Source organism: Emys orbicularis, chromosome 5, assembly GCF_028017835.1.
Source record: "Emys orbicularis isolate rEmyOrb1 chromosome 5, rEmyOrb1.hap1, whole genome shotgun sequence".
In the NCBI taxonomy this organism is placed as follows: Eukaryota; Metazoa; Chordata; order Testudines; family Emydidae; genus Emys; species Emys orbicularis.
Genome location: NC_088687.1, coordinates 89476275 through 89495044, shown reverse-complemented (window position 1 = coordinate 89495044; position 18770 = coordinate 89476275). Strand labels below are relative to the sequence as shown.

At 43.9% G+C, this 18770-nt stretch overlaps 1 protein-coding gene across 1 annotated transcript in view; it reads left to right on the top strand.

The window, feature by feature from the left end:
- The window catches only part of TUSC3 (tumor suppressor candidate 3), a 156141-nt gene extending 142185 nt beyond the window's left edge, over positions 1-13956 (top strand). Inside the window, exons 7-8 of the mRNA XM_065404969.1 lie at positions 3666-3740; positions 13862-13956. Coding sequence (XP_065261041.1) covers positions 3666-3740; positions 13862-13956 — 170 coding nt within the window. The remainder of the gene's footprint in view (positions 1-3665; positions 3741-13861) is intronic.
- Positions 13957-18770: the final 4814 nt, after the last annotated feature.

Sequence of the window (18770 nt, the reverse complement as noted above, 5' to 3'; positions counted from 1 at the left end):
AACTTTCAGCAGCTGAAGCAGTGGGCCCAACAGACTCATGAACTAGATCAGAAGAGTTTTATTTTGATGTTCTTTGCCTTTGTCATTTTCACTTCTGTTCATTTAAAAAATAAAAAATAGGAAGAAAACCTCATAACACTGTCTGATATTAAACAGTAAGGAATTCTGAATAATGGCAGCTACTTATCACACTCCTATTGCAGCCTATCTACTTAGAGTTCTTTGCTCATTTCTTGTGCACAAAGAGGTGAGTTAAGGTCAGAACAGTCTTATCTGTGAATATCCTTGCTTTTTCCAGCTTCAATCAAACCTGGGACGAGTTTAACTTAATTTTTGCTATTTGTATTTAGATAAGAAACTAAGCAATAATTCGAGTAGGGTTCACTCTGAAACAGCCCAGATTCTGCACCCTTAGGGAAAGCTTGTTAAGCTGAAATTTGGAAAACTTTGCAGTATTTAATATGTGCAGCTTTTTAATACTTTAATACAATTCCTTTATCTACATAATGAGATTATGTGTTGGCAGTATTATTTCTTTTCTTTACAGAAATGTAATTCCACTTCACTGATTGTTTCTGAAAGCAGTTGACGGCTTCATATGAGCAAACTTAATAGAGAGCTAAGTGAGATGTAGTATTTTATCCCATCACTGTATCTCCAAATAGCAATATAGTGTCATCATAATAAAATGTGACATGAATTAGTCCTGATGGTTTGTTAGAATGTTCTTCTCCCCGCCCCCCATCAAATGCTATTTGGATTTCTACAATACTTTCTACTTATTGTCACAGATACAGTAGAGGCTCATACAGTCATAACATTGTTTTGTTCCAACTTCCAATAACCCTCTTCCATTGTTGATAATGGGAACTTTGCAAAACACTTAAGCATGTGCTTAACTTTAAGCATGTAGACAAAGTGCTTAAGAATGTGCTTAAGTCCCTAGAAATCGGGTATTGTAACTAAAACTTCAGGCATAGTTTATTTTTGAGAAATAAAACTTAGATCAGGTATGAAGAATACCAAGGTGTCCATTCAATGGAATCAATAGGGCAGTGGTTCTCAACCTTTTTAGACTACTGTATCCCTTTTAGGAGTCTGATTTGTCTCACATACCCCCCAAGTTTCACCTCCCTTAAAAACTACTTGCTTATAAAATTAGACATAAAAATACAAAAGTGTCACAGGACACTATTACTGAAAACTTGCTTACTTTCTCATTTTTACCATATAATTATAAAATACATTGATTGGAATATAAATATTGTGCTTACATTTCAGTGTGATATTTGAGCCTGTTTTTCACTAGTGAGCCTTGTCTGAAGTCTGAGCCCCATGCGTCGGGCCTGAACCATGTAACTTAGCTTTGTTGGCCCCCCCGTGGCATGGGGCCACGGGCAGTTGCATTGCTTGCTACCCTGTAATGTCGGCCCTGCGATCCCCCTAAACCCATCCCAAGACCCCCTGAGGGATGCAACCTCCATGTTGAGAAACACTGATCTAGATGAGTTGAGTACCTCCTGAAAGACCTCTGCATACCCCTAGAGGTGCACATACTCCTGTTTAAGACCCACTGCAGTAAGGGATAGATGCTCCGGGGAGCATTGTAGAGCTTTTTATGGTATGTTACTGGATACGAGTGATGTTTATAGATGTGGCATGTTTGAAATGTCGTCTGTACATTTCTCCTCTCTTTAATTTGATAGTTGGTGTATCTTCTCCCATCTAACCCTGGAATAGTAACACTAACAAAATTGTTTTTTTCCAAACTGTATTAGAGAGTTACCTTTGGTTTTATATTCTATTTTTCACTCATTAGAGAAGTAAGTATCTTTTAACATTGGGTTGCCCCTCCAGACACCTGTAAGTAAGTCTTGCTTTTTGCTATCCACATCAGTATACTAACTCAGAGGTGATGGCAAGCTCCTAGCTGTCATTCCCAGGAACATAGTACCAGTATTCTGAAAAGTGAGTGGATACAATTTTGAAAAACTGATATTCTAATGAAGTCCTCTATACAAGTGATCTCTTCAATAAGAGGTACTTGTGGAAGCAATTATTGAGCACAAAGACAAGCCAGGGCTCAGAGGAGAGGATAGTTGGAGATGGATGGACACGTGTTATGCTCCTATGTGAGCAACAGATGTTAAAATACTCTCAATTGTATTTTGGAATAAAAACACAAAGGAGATTGTAGCATGTTAATATACTGTTGTTAAACAGTAAAACAAGATGAACAATTTGTTACCCTCAGATGAAGTAAGTTAACCAAAGCTTTTTGCAGCAAAAATAATATTGGCCAAAAAATATCTTTAGATACATAGTGTACCAGTGAAGTTCTTATTTCTTTAAATGGCTGATTACAAATACAACTTCCATGAAGCATTATGCACTCCATCTTCCAATATAGCATTCATGCATGCCTCCTGTTCAGAACAGATGTTAAGTACAGTAGTAACTTCCTTTTCACTGATAGTTTCAAACAATTAAGTGAATGGCTGAGGATCATGCTAAATTAGTTAAATTGTTTTATCATTATGCACTTGTTTGCACTTGTAAAGCTTGTAATTAGACAATAAAAATGCAAGTGAAAAAAAAACTTTCTTGCTTGAGGTTTTTCTAAGCTGAACAAAATATTAACCAATATTTCGGCATAGAGAGAGATCTTGTAAATCTGAAAGCATTGAAAAGGGTGTGCTGCATGCAGTCAACTGCTTCAGTTTGCATCAATTAATTAATCAATGAATTAACAGAATTATATGTATTGTGGCAACCCCAGGACAAACAGCTACAAAAGGGGGGGGGGGGTAGTAATCAGTCCCAGGGGGTTAAAACGGTCTCTCCCAAGCCACTGAGGAGAGAGAACCATGCGGAAATAAGGTTCAGCTGGGCAAGGGGTTACTAGGAAACTAATTAGGTTCAGCTGGCTCCAACTGCTTGGGACCTTTTTAAACCCTCCCCGGCGTGGAAGGACTGGGGAGAGAGAGAGAGAGTGAGAGGAGCAGGAAAGCTGCCAGTAAGCTAGGAGCAGCAAGGCTCTGAACCCTTCCTGCAAGGAAGGCCGCACTCTATCCCCAGAAGGGAAGATAAACAAGCACAAGGGACTGACTGAGGGAAGGAATAGCCAGACCCTGTGCTACCTACAAGGATTTGCTTTGCCGAAGCCTGTGTCTCCAAGGCTAAAAAGGACTGAGCCTGCTGAGGAGAAGAAGGTACTTTGCCACAGTATGTACACTGCATGTGTTTTCTGCCAGTATTCATTCTGCATTGGTAAAATTACTTTGCTTTCTAGATTTCACATACTTTGGCTTATGTTTTTATAATATTTACATAAATACAAAAGCATCATTGCTCCTACCTGATCCCTTTAAAATCTTTCAAATTTTATTTCTGTTCTAAAATGTTTTGAGTTTTATGTAAAGCTACATGTTGTTAACTTTAACACACAAATTCGATTACTAAATGTAGCTTACACAATGGAAATTATCACTACATCTAAATATTTGTCTCCCTACAGTTTTGCATAAATTTTCAGCCTATTTATGGAATAGAGCATTTTTGATATTTTTGGTTTATAGAAAATGAAAACCTTAGTTCACAGATGCACTCTCATGGATTTCTGAGACATCCATATTTCTGCTGTTTCCTTGACAACAACTGTATAGATGCGGCTATCACCATGGGAATGGTTCTTCTGAATGAAGCTGCTACTTCCAAAGGGGATGTTGGAAAAAGGAGAAGTAAGTTATTTAGTGTAATTTGTAGGATCTCTGAATTTTACTTATTGAAGGCATTTTGAGATAAACACAAAGGTAAGAATTGCCATTCAGGTTAAAGTTTTCAAAAGTGCCTAAGGCCTGGTCTGCACACAGTTTTTATACCAGTATAAGTATTTCAGTTAGGAATGTGATTTATTTTAGAAAATAAGTCCGACACCTAGTATGGACACATTTATAGCAGTATAAAGGTACCTTATACCCATATAGCTTAGGCCTTATGATCTTCCCATATAGAAATAGCTATACAAGTATAAAACATTTTTATACTTATATAATTGCATCCACACTAGGTGGGTTGCACTTCTCTAACTATAAGGGTCTAGTTAAAGCACTGCCATTTTTGTGTATAGACAAGTCCTAAGTGACTTAGGAACCAAAGGGTAACATTTTTCAAAAGCACCTAATTAATATAGGAGCCTAAGTCCTGTTGAAGTCAGTGAGACTTAAGGTAGGAGTTTCAAAAGCACCTAAGTTCTATTTTCAAAAGTGAATTTTGAATCTTGAGTCCCCATTGACTTTCATTGGAACATAGGAATTTTATACTGGATTAGACTCATCTAGTTCAGTATAACCAGTCTCCAACACTGGCCAGTACCAGATGTTTCAGTGCTTTGCAGTAGGCAGATGTGGGATAATCTGCTCCCACAATAGTTCTTATCCTAATCTCTTATGGTTAGAGATTGTTTAAAACCTGAAGCCTAAGATATAGCATCCCTTCAAAAATGTGTAGCCATTAATGCTGATAACCCTGGTGGTGGTTCGTGTGATAATCCATATAATTCCACAGCTGATAAGTGCACATCCAGTGCAGATGCATTAGAAAACTTTCTAGTTATCTGTGACTGGGGGACAGAGCATGCATCCTTTGCTTCCTCATGCATTCAATGAGAGTATAAAGGGTAGAGCTGCCTCACACTCAGTTCCTTCTTACTGCCATGGTGTGTGTCACAGCAGGTCCTTTCAGAGTTACTTACCTTTTTAGCTAGTTAGTCTTCAGGACCAATGGGACCACAGGTCATCAATAGGACCAGTACCACCTTCAGTTCTGCATGGCAGACCACAAGTCCTTGGGTTTCAAGCACTGCCTCATTTGCAAGGCCTCATACCTCTCAATGATGGTCAAACAAGATGTCTACTCTGCCTTGGTGAGGGGCATATTCTGGGTATATGTTTGATCTGGAAGTTATTTCTCAAAATGGAACCAGTGTTCGAGGGAGTCTTGCTTTAGGGCATCCCTTCTCAAGAAGTCCATGTGACTGGATTCAGACCCTAGTTCCCAGGCCTCCAGATTGTCAGGGGATCAGAGGTCCTGTAGATCCTCAAGGTCTGTGCCCCATGCATCTTCAAAATGAGGCACCCTCTAAGTTGGCCGTGGTGCGGGGAAAACACTGGGATCGATTGGATGCTGAACAGAGGTCCTCAGGACAGAAGAGGAGCAGAAGGCAATCCACATGCTTGGTGCTGGTACCGCCAATGCCAGTGAGAGCTCCCCTGCTCCCAGAAGAGTGATACCTGTCATCCTTGGACTTGGAGGACAGCCCACAGTCATCCCCAACCACATCTTGGGGTCCAGCAGGATCACACACCACCTACACACACACACACACACACACACACACACACACCACCTCCACCGGGTAGGGGAGCTTAGCTTCAAGAAGATTGTGATGCCAGTACTGATCCATACCAGAACCATGACCCAGCCTCCGTTGCCGTTTCACTTTAAGCTGTGGACTGTATGGATGCCATGGATGCCTCAGTTTGTCTTGGGCCTACCGTCCCTAGCATACTCTAGGTTCAGGTCAGCTTCCCAGTGGATGGGAGAGCACCATCCCCTCTGCATGGCCCAGATGAGGAACTGCAATCACAGGAGTCGGAGGTCTCTCAGCAGGTACCAGCCAAAACTTCCTTGTCTTGATCAGATAAAACCCTGTTGCTGCACTAGGCATCAGCTGTACTGGAGGACCATATGGTCTTCCAGGACTTATATTGACAGTAGTGGCAAATTTAGAGATCACTATAGAAAAAGGTGCAGGAAAGCGCTTCATATGTTGCTTGATGTATTGCACTCATTGGTACCAGGTTGCATAGTGATAAGCATTAATGAGAGACTGCTGAAGCCAGTGAAGGTTTTATGGCAAATTCTGTATTGGTAGCTCCAACTTCAAAGAAGTCCAACAGGTGGTACCAGATATGAACTATGGGCTATGAGCAATTTTTCTCACACCCAGTACTGGATTCATTAGTTGTGACAGTGGCAAGTGAAAACATATCAGGGTCAGCAGAAATCGATGACCAGGGATAAAGAGCAGAAGGGCATGGAAATCATATTCTCACCTCAAGTCTCCAAATGAGGATATTCAATAACTAGGCGATCCTGGCAAAATATGGAGTGCTGTGGGGTGTTTTGTGGATAGTTTCCCATGAGAATTCAAGAGTGAGTTCTGGACTTTGGTGTTCGAAGGGAAATTGGTCTCTAAAACAGTCGTCCAGGTGGCTTTAGATGCTATGCACATAGCATCCAGGATCTGCTGACCACAGTTGAGGACCTGCACTTTGAAGGTTGCTCTTTGTTTCATGATAAGATGGATGAGGCCATGAAATCACTGAAGAACTATATAAGGCCACACTCAAGTCCTTGGGGTTCTGCACCCCAGCCATCACCCCAGACAGCACTTCAGGTCTCAGCATGTAAGCAGGCCCTCTACTATAGACCACACCAGTATGCCAGAATGGGGCAGAAGACTTCTGGGAGAAGGCCCTCAGGAGTGGCCACTACATCCCACTGTCCCTCATTCTCTGCAACCAGGCAGCAGATTTGATTCCACTCCCAAAGACAGCATGCCACTCACTACCCAGCCCTGATCATCTACTCTGTATGGCATACATCTGTCTCATTTCTGCCATTTCTGGTCACCTCAGACCAGTATGTATTGGGCATTGTAGAGATGGGCTACACACTTGACTTCCTCTCCTACCCACCAACTCTCCCCATCCCTATTCAGGGACCCATCTCATGAGAGCACTCTACACCAGAAGGTCCAGTCATCTTAGCTCTTGGCTCCATAGAAGAGGTCCCCTCACAGGAAAGGGGAAGAGTGTTTTATTCAAGGTATTTCCTCATCCCCCAGTAAAAACGGAGGTCTTTGCACTATCCTCCCTTTTCATCAAGCTATCTACAATGATTCTCAGGTCTCCTTCAATTGGACATAGGCTGCTAAAATAATTTTGAAAAATTTGTCCTCAGTCCCTAACTTACCATCAATGTCAAAATAGACAGTTGCTTGATTTAAATTTGACTGTAGTTCTCTGATCGTATTTCTTGGATTTGTAAGTCTGCATTACACTAGTGCCAGATTCTGACTTTCTTACTCATGATGAATAGTACCTTATTTTACAAGCATTTCCATTGAAATAAATGTTAATGCTCAGAGAGTAAGTTTTACTCAATCTGATAAGGATGGCAAAATCTGGCCCTTAAGTGATGGGGAGAAGCAGTGTCTGAAAATGTCCTAACGTTTTGTTTTCTGGTTTAAAAGGAAATGAGGAAATAATGAAAGTTGCCAGCTGTCATCTGCCATTTAAAGAGCTAACATGTCAATTGTAACATACCAAACTATATATTTATTATAGCATAATTGCTAAAGTGTTTTTTGGAAAATGTTAAAATTCCTATTAGGGTTAGTCAGGTCCATTCAATTGACAGTCTCATCATATTTATTGAACTGCCACTTACCAACTTCTTTTTTTATAAAAAAGGGGTTAATTATCTTGTGATGCAATCCTGTGATGTGTAGTATTAATAGATAATGATTTAATTTTATAAAGTTACTGAACTGTGGAAATGCCAATACTCACACAGAGCTCCACCCCAGGCATGAGGACTTGACGGGGACAGGTATACTGTCCTTGAATCAGCTCCTATTGATGAAAATATTGGTAGATGTCTTTCAGTGTCCTTCAAAAAGAGATTCTTGTGAATCAGTCTAATATGCCATTAAGCTTCAGTCATAATTTAATTGAGATACTGAAATTCTACATGTTTAGAGCGTGACTCTGAGGCCTGGTCTACACTACGAGTTTAGGTCGACTTTAGCCGCGTTAAATCGAATTAAGCCTGGACACATTCACACGACGAAGCCCTTTCTTTTGACTTAAAGGGCCCTTTAAACCGGTTTCTTTACTCCACCTCCGACGAGGGGATTAGCGATAAAATCGGCCTTAGGGGGTCGGAATTGGGTTAGTGTGGACGGAATTCGACGTTATTGGCCTCCGGGAGCTATCCCACAGTGCTTCATTGTGACCGCTCTGGACAGCACTCTCAACTCAGATGCACTGGCCAGGTAGACAGGAAAAGCCCCGCAAAAGTTTGAATTTCATTTCCTGTTTGCTGAGCGTGGAGAGCACAGGTGACCACGCAGAGCTCATCAGCACAGGTAACCGTGATGGAGTCCCAGGATCGCAAAAGAGCTCCAGCATGGACAGAACGGGAGGTACGGGATCTGCTCGCCATATGGGGAGATGAATCAGTGCTGGCCGAACTCCGAAGCAGTAAACGAAATGGCAAAATATTAGAAAAGGTCTCCAAGGCCATGAAGGACAGAGGCCATAACAGGGACGCACAGCAGTGCCGCATGAAAATTAAGGAGCTAAGGCAAGCCTACCACAAAGCCAGAGAAGCAAACGGAAGGTCCGGGGCTGAGCCGCAAACATGCTGCTTCTACGCGGAGCTGCATGCCATTCTAGGGGGTGCAGCCACCACTACCCCAACCGTGTGCTATGAGTCCCTCACTGGAGAAACACACAGGGAAGCGGGTTCGGGGTACGAGGAAGATGAGGATGAAGATAATGTAAATAGCTCACAGCAGCAAGGAAGCGGAGAAACCGGTTTCCCCAACAGCCAGAATATGTTTATCACCCTGGACCTGGAACCAGTAACCCCCGAACTCACCCAAGACCTTGTGGGCACACAGGGGACCTCTGGTGAGTGTACCTTTGTAAATATTACACATGGTTTAAAAGCAAGCGTGTTTAATGATTAATGATTAATTTGCCCTGGCAATCGCGGCCAGTACAGCTACTGGAAAAGTCTGTTAACGTGTATGGGGATGGAGTGGAAATCCTCCAGGGACATCTCCAGAAAGCTCTCCTTCATGTACTCCCAAAGCCTTTGCAAAAGGTTTCTGGGGAGGGCTGCCTTATCCCGTCCGCCATGGTAGGACACTTTACCACGCCAGGCCAGTAGCACGTAGTCTGGAATCATTGCATAACAAAGCATGGCAGCGTATGGTCCCGGTGTTTGCTGGCATGCAGACAACATCCATTCCTTATCGCTCTTTGTAATCCTCAGGAGAGTGATATCATTCACGGTCACCTGGTTGAAATGGGGCAATTTTATTAAGGGGACATTCAGAGGTGCCCCTTCCTGCTCTGCTGAACAGAAATATTCCCCGCTGTTAGCCACGCGGTGGGGGGGAGGGGTGAAGTGATCATCCCAGAGAATTGGGTGTGTGGGGGAGGGGAATTAGTTGGGTTTGTGCTGCACGTTAACCCTGAAACCGCAGCCCCTCCTTTTACATTGCAAACCCATTTTAAATGGCCAACCCAACGGGTGCTTGGTATGGTTAATGAGAGCAGTACTGTTTGAAACCATCCCCACATGTTAAGAAGGTTAAAAAAGCCAAAAGACTGTGTCTTACCATGGCTGCCTGCCAGCTGAAATCTGTGGCCTGGCACTGCCTGAGTGATCTCTCACACCAAACTGGCAGGCCCTCAATATAAGAGGAAAAATGCGACCTTGTAACGAAAGCACATGTGCTGTGTGATGTGAACAGCAAAATTTAACGTGAAAGAGTGTACCCATTGTTCTCTAAAATGTATCTTTTTTTAACCACCTCTCCCTTCTCCACCAGCTGCAAATCTTTCTCCTTCACAGAGGCTAGTGAATATTCGAAAGCGGAAGCGAAGGACGCGTGATGAAATGTTTACAGAACTACAGACTGCCTCCCACGCTGACAGAGCACAGCAGAATGCGTGGAGGCAGTCAATGACTGATTATAGAAAAGCCCAATATGAGCGAGAGGAGAGGTGGCGTGCTGAATCGCGGGCTGAAGAGGAGAGGGGGCGTGCTGAATCACGGGCTGAAGAGGAGAGGTGGCGTCAGCTTGCACACAGAAGGCAAGAGTCTTGCAAGAGATATGCTCCAGCGTATGGTTGAGCTGCAGGAAAGGCAGCAGGAGCACAGACCGCCGCTACAGCCCCTGTGTAACCAACAGCCCTCCTCCCCAAGTCCCATTGCCTCCTCACCCAGACGCCCAAGAACACGGTGGGGGGGCCTCCGGCCACCCAGTCACTCCACCCCAGATGATTTCCTGAGCAATAAGTGTTAAAGTTTTAAAGTTTTAAACTGCAGTGTGTCCTTTTCCTTCCCTCCTCCCCCACCCATCCTGGGCTACCTTTGCAATTATCCCCCTAGTTGTGTGATGAATTAATAAAGAATGCATGAATGTGAAGTAACAATGACTTTATTGCCTCTGCAAGTGGTGCTCGAAGGAGGGAGGGTAGGGGAGGGTGGGGTGGTTGGTTTACAGGGAAGTAGAGTTAACCGGGGGAGGGGCGGAGGGTTCATCAAGGAGAAACAAACAGAAAGTTTCACACCGTAGCCTGGCCAGTCACAAAACTCGTTTCCAAAGCTTCTCTGATGCACACCGCGCCATGCTGTGCTCCTCTCACCGCCCTGGTGTCTGGCTGCGCGTAATCAGCGGCCAAGCGATTTGCCTCAACCTCCCACCCCGCCATAAATGTCTCCCCCTTACTCTCACAGAGATTGTGGAGCACACAGCAAGCAGCAATAACAATGGGGATATTCTTTTCGCTAAGGTCCGAGCGAGTCAGTAAGCTGCGCCAGCATGCTTTTAAACGTCCAAATGCACATTCCACCACCATTCGGCACTTGCTCAGCCTGTAGTTGAACAGGTTCTGACTCCTGTCCAGGCTGCCTGTGTACGGCTTCATGAGCCATGGCATTAAGGGGTAGGCTGGGTCCCCAAGGATCACGATAGGCATTTCAACATTCCCAACGGTTATTTTCTGGTCCGGGAAGAAAGTCCCTTCCTCCAGCTTTCGAAACAGAACAGAGTGCCTGAAGACGCGAGCATCATGTACCCTTCCCGGCCAGCCCCGTTGATGTCGGTGAAACATCCCTTGTGATCCACCAGGGCTTGCAGCAGCATTGAGAAGTACCCCTTGCGGTTTATGTACTCGGTGGCTTGGTGCTCCGGTGCCAAGATAGGGATATGGGTTCCGTCTATCGCCCCACCACAGTTTGGGAATCCTATTGCAGCAAAGCCATCCACTATGGCCTGCACGTTTCCCAGAGTCACTACCCTTGATATCACCAGGTCTCTCATTGCCCTGGCAACTTGGATCACAGCAGCCCCCACAGTAGATTTGCCCACTCCAAATTGATTCCCGACTGACCGGTAGCTGTCTGGCATTGCAAGCTTCCACAGGGCTATCGCCACTTGCTTCTCAACTGTGAGGGCTGCTCTCATCCTGGTATTCTGGTGCTTCAGGGCAGGGGAAAGCAAGTCACAAAGTTCCATGAAAGTGCCCTTACGCATGCGAAAGTTTCGCAGCCACTGGGAATCGTCCCACACCTGCAGCACGATGCGGTCCCACCAGTCTGTGCTTGTTTCCCGGGCCCAGAATCGGCGTTCCACGGCATCAACCTGCCCCAGGAACACCATGATTTCCACATTGCTGGGGCCTGTGCCTTGTGAGAGGTCTAGGTCCATGTCCATTTCCTCATCACTCTCGTCGCCGCGCTGCAATCGCCTCCTCCTCGCCTGGTCCTGGTTTTGCTTTGGCATGTCCTGGCTCTGCATATACTCCAGGACAATGCGCGTGGTGTTCATAGTGCTCATAATTGCCGCGGTGATCTGAGCGGGCTCCATGATCCCAGTGCTAGCTATGGCGTCTGGTCTGAAAAAAGGCACGAAACTAGTATCTGACGGACCAGGGGAAGGAGGGAGGGAGGGAGGGGCGAGTGACGACATGGCGTACAGGTACAGGGAATTAAAATCAAGAAAGGTGGCTTTGCATCAGGGAGAAACACAAACAACTGTCACACAGAATGCTCCCCCCCCCCCCAGAGATTTAACTCAAAAGCCTGGGTTTAGCAGGCCATTGATTTGACGGAGGGAGGGGGGAAGGAAATGAATACAGAACAAATCTATTTTTTACATCTTAAGACGACGGTGCAGCATGACTGATAGCCCTCGGCATTTTCTGGGTGCTTGGCAGCAAATACTGGGCGCTTGGCAGTTAGCCTTCAGGCCTATTGCACGATCTGCTGCTCAGGGAAGACTCAGCTAACGTGCGATCAGCCAACAGGGCGCGTGGCAGAAAATGGCATACTATGACTGATAACCATCATCATCAAGACAGTTCCATAGGACTGAGCATGTCTGCCCAGGTGCCCATGATTGACAGCCACTGCTGTACGACGAGGACGGTTACCAGTCGTAATAAACCATCTACTGCCAAAAGGCAAAAGGCAAGGGGGCTGGTGCAATGCAGCCCCACGGCTGCCAGCCCCACGGCTGCCGGCACCCAGATCACCAATGAAGGCTACCAGTCATGCTGCACCGTCTACCGCCAAAAGGCAGTTAGCTGCTGCTGCTGTGTAGCAATGCAGTCCCACGTCTGCTGGCACCCAGATGACATATGGTGACAGTGAGCTGAGCTGAGCGGGCTCCATGCTTGCCGTGGTATGTTGTCTGCACAGGTAACCCAGGTAAAAAGGCGCGAATCTATTGTCTGCCGTTGCTCTGACGGAGGGGGAGGGGCCTGACGACATGTACCCAGAACCCCCCGCGACACTGTTTTGCATCATTCGGGCATTGGAATCTCAACCCAGAATTCCAATGGGCGGCGGAGACTGCGGGAACTGTGGGATAGCTACCCATAGTGCAATGCTCCGGAAGTCGACGCTAGCCTCGGTACTGTGGACGCGGTCCGCCGACTAGAGCACTTAGAGCATTTTATGTGGGGACCCACACAATCGGCTGTATACAACCGATTTCTATAAAACCGGCTTCTATTAATTCGATCTAATTTCGTAGTGTAGACATACCCTGAGAAGTGCTCAGTGTTTGCATCTCCCACTGCCTTCAGTTTTTGGTGATCACCACCTCTCAATATCAAGCCCTCATTTTTTTCAGTTTCTCATGTAAATGTTGAGTCAGGAAGAATTCCTCCAGGCATTCCTGCAGCTGAGCTGGCCCCTTGCCAGACCCCCACAATGTGACCACTTACGGCATTTAGAACTTGATCCTACTCCCATGGAAGTCATTGGCAAAATGCCCTTTGACTTCAGCTCTCTCCCATCAGCTTAGAGCAGCTTCATCATACGCGTTACAGCGGTGCAGCTGCACCGATGCAAAATTTGTAGTTTAGACCTGCCTTGAGTTTAATAAGGTATTTGTTCTCTCTCACTTTTCTTCCTTTCTCTGCCTCTTTTCTTACAGATGAACTAAAGCAAATGGTTTCTCCCATTTATTTCAATAGGAATAGTGTGATTCCCCCCTCCCCACACACAACCCTGATTGTTCAGATTCCAATTTACACTTAACATTCTTGATTATCCCAGATGTCACAGGGATATTGAATGAATTTAATTGATTCTTTTGGGGGGGGGGGGTGGAGGGGTAATCAAAGGAATTTATATTACATTACATTGCCTGAAATGTATAATTTACAAAGATGTCTATATCCACAGTCTCCAGTAAGGTGTTTGTATCCAAAAGCTGCAAACTACTGTTCCTTTTTCCTCAATAATACACTTCTACTGATAAGAAGTTTTTTTTTAATAACCACAAATAAATAATTTCCAGGTGTGTTTTGATGCCCTGTTAGAAGATACTGGACATCATAAGGCAATATATCAAAACTTGAGTACTAAACTATGCCAAATTTCTTTGTAAGTGATTGACATAAATGATATTTTTAGTATAGACTCTAGATGTTAATCTTTTCCATGTTTTTATATGCTAGTAAACACAGTTAATATTTTTTTCCAGTAATATGCCTCGTAGGACTGGGTCTGGTGGTTTTCTTCTTCAGCTTCCTGCTGTCGATATTCCGCTCCAAATACCATGGCTATCCATACAGGTAATCTTTTATGTTATTAAATCCATTTTTCTATTATAATGGGTACCGGGTATTTTTAAAAGTTCAAAAGATTGGCTTGATCCTGCTGTCCTTGATGTTAATGAGTATTTTGCCATTGATATCTACGGGAGCAGGAGCAAGCCATGAGTAAAAAGACAGTGATGTTTGGATACATGTAAAAAAGTAACTGACCCATTGTCTTAGCAGCTCTGCTGCACTTTACAGGTCAAAGGACGTGTTTGTGAGTGACTGAATTTCTTTGTAGTGGGCCCAGGAAAGATAATGCACCTGGAGTAGAAGATGATGAGGTTTGTGATGGTCCTTAGTTCCTGTGGAAGTTTATTCCACATCTCAGACCAGCTCTCAAACAAGCTCTCTCTACTGCACAGATAAGCAATACCCTTATTCGTTATAATGGATAAATCACCCTGTCAAAACATTCCATAAGAAACTTCACATACCATATAAACTAAAACCACAAATACTTCAGATCGGAATACACAAACTCTAATGGGTAGAATTTTCCCCCACCTTTGGGACAGGAAAATATAGCTAGTGCTGCATATATATGAATGCTTCTAAATATACAAGAGTGGGTGGTTAAGAACATACATGCTAGAAATAAGTGTAGAAACAACTTTTTTACTGTGAAATCTTCACTGAAATGTGAACATAGCACAGCTGTCACTGTTTTTCAACAGACAATGTGTACATATCACCTCAATTGATTTTCAGATTATTATTTTTTTTTACTTTAATAACATGAATGTTGAGTCAACATGCATAGTCTACTGAGAACCATTGCACCAGCCAGAGTGACCATGGTTGAAGGCAGTACCGGGCATTGTGTAGTGAAGTTCGCATATCTGGCTCAATCCTGTATCCAGGAATTGCTAGGGCACCCTCGCAGTAGGCATCAAGTAGAGTCGGGGTGTACATCAATAAGAAGCTTGAGAGCATGGTGGGCCAGGGTGTTTTTGTCCATCCTGGCGACATGGCAGAATAGTGTGCAGTAACACTTTTGAATAGAATGAGCACCTGAATGAACGTCAGAGCTCTGTGAGGATTATGACATTTTGCATAAAATCAAAACATTTTATGCTTAGGATTTGGCACTGACAGTGAATATGGAATGTCTCTAACTGCTCCAAGTTTGCTTGTAAGAGGGTCCAGGTTTCTGACCTTTATAGCAATACGGGTAGTACGGGTTTGATAGATCCTGAACTTTGTCTCAGCACAGACGTTTTTCCTTCCATAAACATGGACTTCATGAAGGAAGCAGTGAGACCTATTAATCAATGAATGACTGGTTTGCTGTGAACGTTTAAACTCTTCTTGCAGCCTAGGTAGATGAACTTGTCAGCACTACCCATGGTACTCAACACCACTTGCACCAGGGATTCTGGTGGCCCACCTGCAAGTTTCTATACCTTGGTCTTCCACCATAAGACATTCAACCCCACAATGTGGGCAGCATCTTGGAGACCTTGGAGGACAGTGCTGAAATTTTGACTTTTTCACAAGCAGGGCAGCATCGTCAGCATAGGCTCAGTCTGAGAACACTTCTTGACCAATCTTGATTCCATCCAATGTGTGATGCAGCAAGTCCAAGTATCCTGTCAGTAGCATGACAGAGTAGTCAGGGTGAGGATGCATTCTTGCCACACAGCTGAGATTGTATAGAAATGTGGTGAATCTGTGAACCAACACACTCTCTCGCTAGTACCAATGTGAAGATTGTGCAGTAGATTTAGAATATCTGGAATACCAACTCCTTTCAGTGTGAACCAAAATCTGACCTGTCAACCAAATCAGAAGTCAATTTGATGTAGATGTATATTATGTCAAGTGGGTGTTTAAATGTTTGGTGAAGCTCCGCCAGAAGCCGGCGGGTAAGGACAGCATCCATTGCCAACCACCCAGCAATGAACCCTGATTGTTGTGGACAATGTCTGTTAAAGAGTGGCTGCATCCTACTAAGCAGAACATGATAAAAGACCTTTCCAGAGACCAGTAACAATGAGATTGGCCTGTAGTTGCCACACTCAGAGTGAGATCCTTTTTACAAGGGCACTATGATGCCATCTTTCAATTCTGTTGGTACTTTGCATGATGGCCACACTTCTAAGAACAATTGATGCAGGCTGATGCTCACTGGTTTCAGGCATCTCTGAGCAGTTGGAGTGGAATGCCACCAGGTCAAGCAGTATGGTCCATTCCATAACTTTTGAAAGGCCTTTCATACTTCCCCAGCTCAATCACAGCCACTCATCTCATTATATTCTCTATGCACTAGTAGTCTATCATGTGGTGGAATTAACTGGATATTTGCTGCTAGCTGGTGGTAGAATGTGTCCTTTTCCACAGATGATGCATTTTTTGTTGGCTCATAGGCCACAATGACAGATAAGTGTCCACAAAGATGTTGGAGCCAAACAAAGAGTAAGCCTGGAGAGATGGGGTTCCATGTGGTTAAAGTCTATACTAGCTGCTGTCTAATAAGTGCCATACCTTGAGCTGGATGAGGACAACCAGCATGGAGGATGGTTGCTCCTTTTACAGTAACTTGATTGCTTTCTGGTAGACAGGGCTCTTTGATGCTGACAATTACAGTCTTTTAACGGATAAATTATTTGATGAACTGTCATGTACCCAATGCCATTCAGGGTTAATATGAATTAACATGAATTGGGGGGAGGGATAGCTCAGTGGTTTGAGCATTAGCCTGCTAAACCCAGGGTTGTGAGTTCAATCCTTGAGGGGGCCACTTAGGGATCTGAGGCAAAATCAGTTCTTGGTCCTGCTAGTAAAGGCAGGGGGCTGGACTCAATGACCTTTCAGGGTCCCTTCCAGCTCTATGAGATAGGTATATATATATATATATATATATATTTATGTTCCATGTGGTGACACAGAAAATGTCTCTAAAATCTGGTTTGGACTTCCAGGAAGTTGGGGTCATTGGGGCTGCGCCTTCCCTATGAGAGGTTTGGGTTGCACTTGTCCTATGCAGGCAGAGCACGCCTCTCCTTCTGCAGTCAATAATAGCAGGGACTTGAATACTGGTGCTATTGTCACAGTCTGTCGTGGCTTTTTCCCCCTTCATTTCACACTGTCTTCTTGAGGCGGAGAGACATAGAGGGATTTCATATGTGGGGGACACCATCCCACTTCCTAGGAACTAGTCCCTCAGATGCCATTGGTTCCTGGGGGCATGAACAACCATTATGAATATCTGGCTCTTCTACACTATGCGATCCACACATCCATAGTCATGGCTCATTCACCTTCACTACCTTTTGGGGAACTTTGCCCTCATCTGCTGAGTTTGTCATTGGCCTTCACTTGTTACCCTGAGCAGAAGCCCTAATCAGGTACTACCAACCAGAGGCACGCATGGCCAGGGATGACCATACCCTGAAGTAGAGCAGCCTAAACTGCTGCTACCTACCACCCAAATCATAGAAGATTAAGGTTGGAAGAGACCTCAGGAGGTCATCTAGTCCAACCCCCTGCTCAAAGCAGGACCAACCCAACTAAATCATCCCAGCCAGGGCTTTGTCAAGCGGGGCCTTAAAAACCTCTCAGGATGGAGATTCCACCACTTCCCTAGGTAACCCATTCCAGTGTTTCACCACCCTCCTCATGAAATCGTTTTTCCTAATATCAAACCTAGACCTCCCCCACTGCAATTTGAGACCATTGCTCCTTGTTCTGTCATCTGCCCCACTGAGAAGAGCCTAGCTCCATCCTCTTTTGAACCCCCCTTCAAAACATGGAAGGATGCATACTAATCTAAATTACATGCTTAAAATCTTTGATTACTATATATTGGCCAATGTAAAAACGTTTGATGTCTCAAACTAAAAGATTTTAAGTCTCATTAACATGCCTACATATTATTTCAGTAAAGATAATTCATTTTATTACATTTGTTCTTTCTTCATATTCATTGGCAAATCATTATAAATGATACATAAATGGAAAAAGACTTCCTACCATGTCAAGAGAAAGATATCCTGATGAGCTGAGAACTTATTTTCTTCTTCCTACTTTGTAAACTTCCCCCCAAGTTAAATGTGGTAAAATCTCATCAACAACATTTCCATCAAACAAGAGGAAATAAAGTTGAAACTCTTCTGACATTCTGCCTTTTATTTCATTTTACTTTTGCTCACTCCCTCAGCACAAGTGAAATGATGAGTTTTCTCATTGTTGTAGGATATTTCAGTAGACCATAATGTTACATCCATTCTATCCTTTAACAAGAAGTGATATTGAATGGAACTGGAATCTGATTCAAGAACAGTCAGAGGTGAGAGCTTGGCTTGTTCTCTTCTCCAATGTTTTGGATTTAATTCTTCTGTGCCATCATCTCAAAAACATCTGCAACATGTCTTAGAATCTGGCTACATTTTGCAAAAGCAAAAAAGGATGGCATTTTGTGTGTAAGACTTGGATCTTGTGTGCTGTGTGACTATATATATAACTAGCACTCGCTTGACTTTTTTTTATGTTGTCTTCCATCACTGTGATATCTTAGCACCTTTCACAAGAAGAAAAAAATAAAACCCACTCTCCTTTCCAGCCCTACCAACAGGAACTAGCTTAGTTATTTTTAAAAATAAAGTATGAGGATGGTGATGTGATGGAGACCATTTTTGTGGGAAAAATAAAGAAATGTTTTTTCATTTATTTCTGAACATGGTCATGGTGGTGAACATTCTTATGGCAACAAGCAGTGAGTTCCACTGCCATGGGTTAGCTCTTGTGGAAGATACATCTGACAGATATAAGCCTTCTCTGTTTATTGACAGC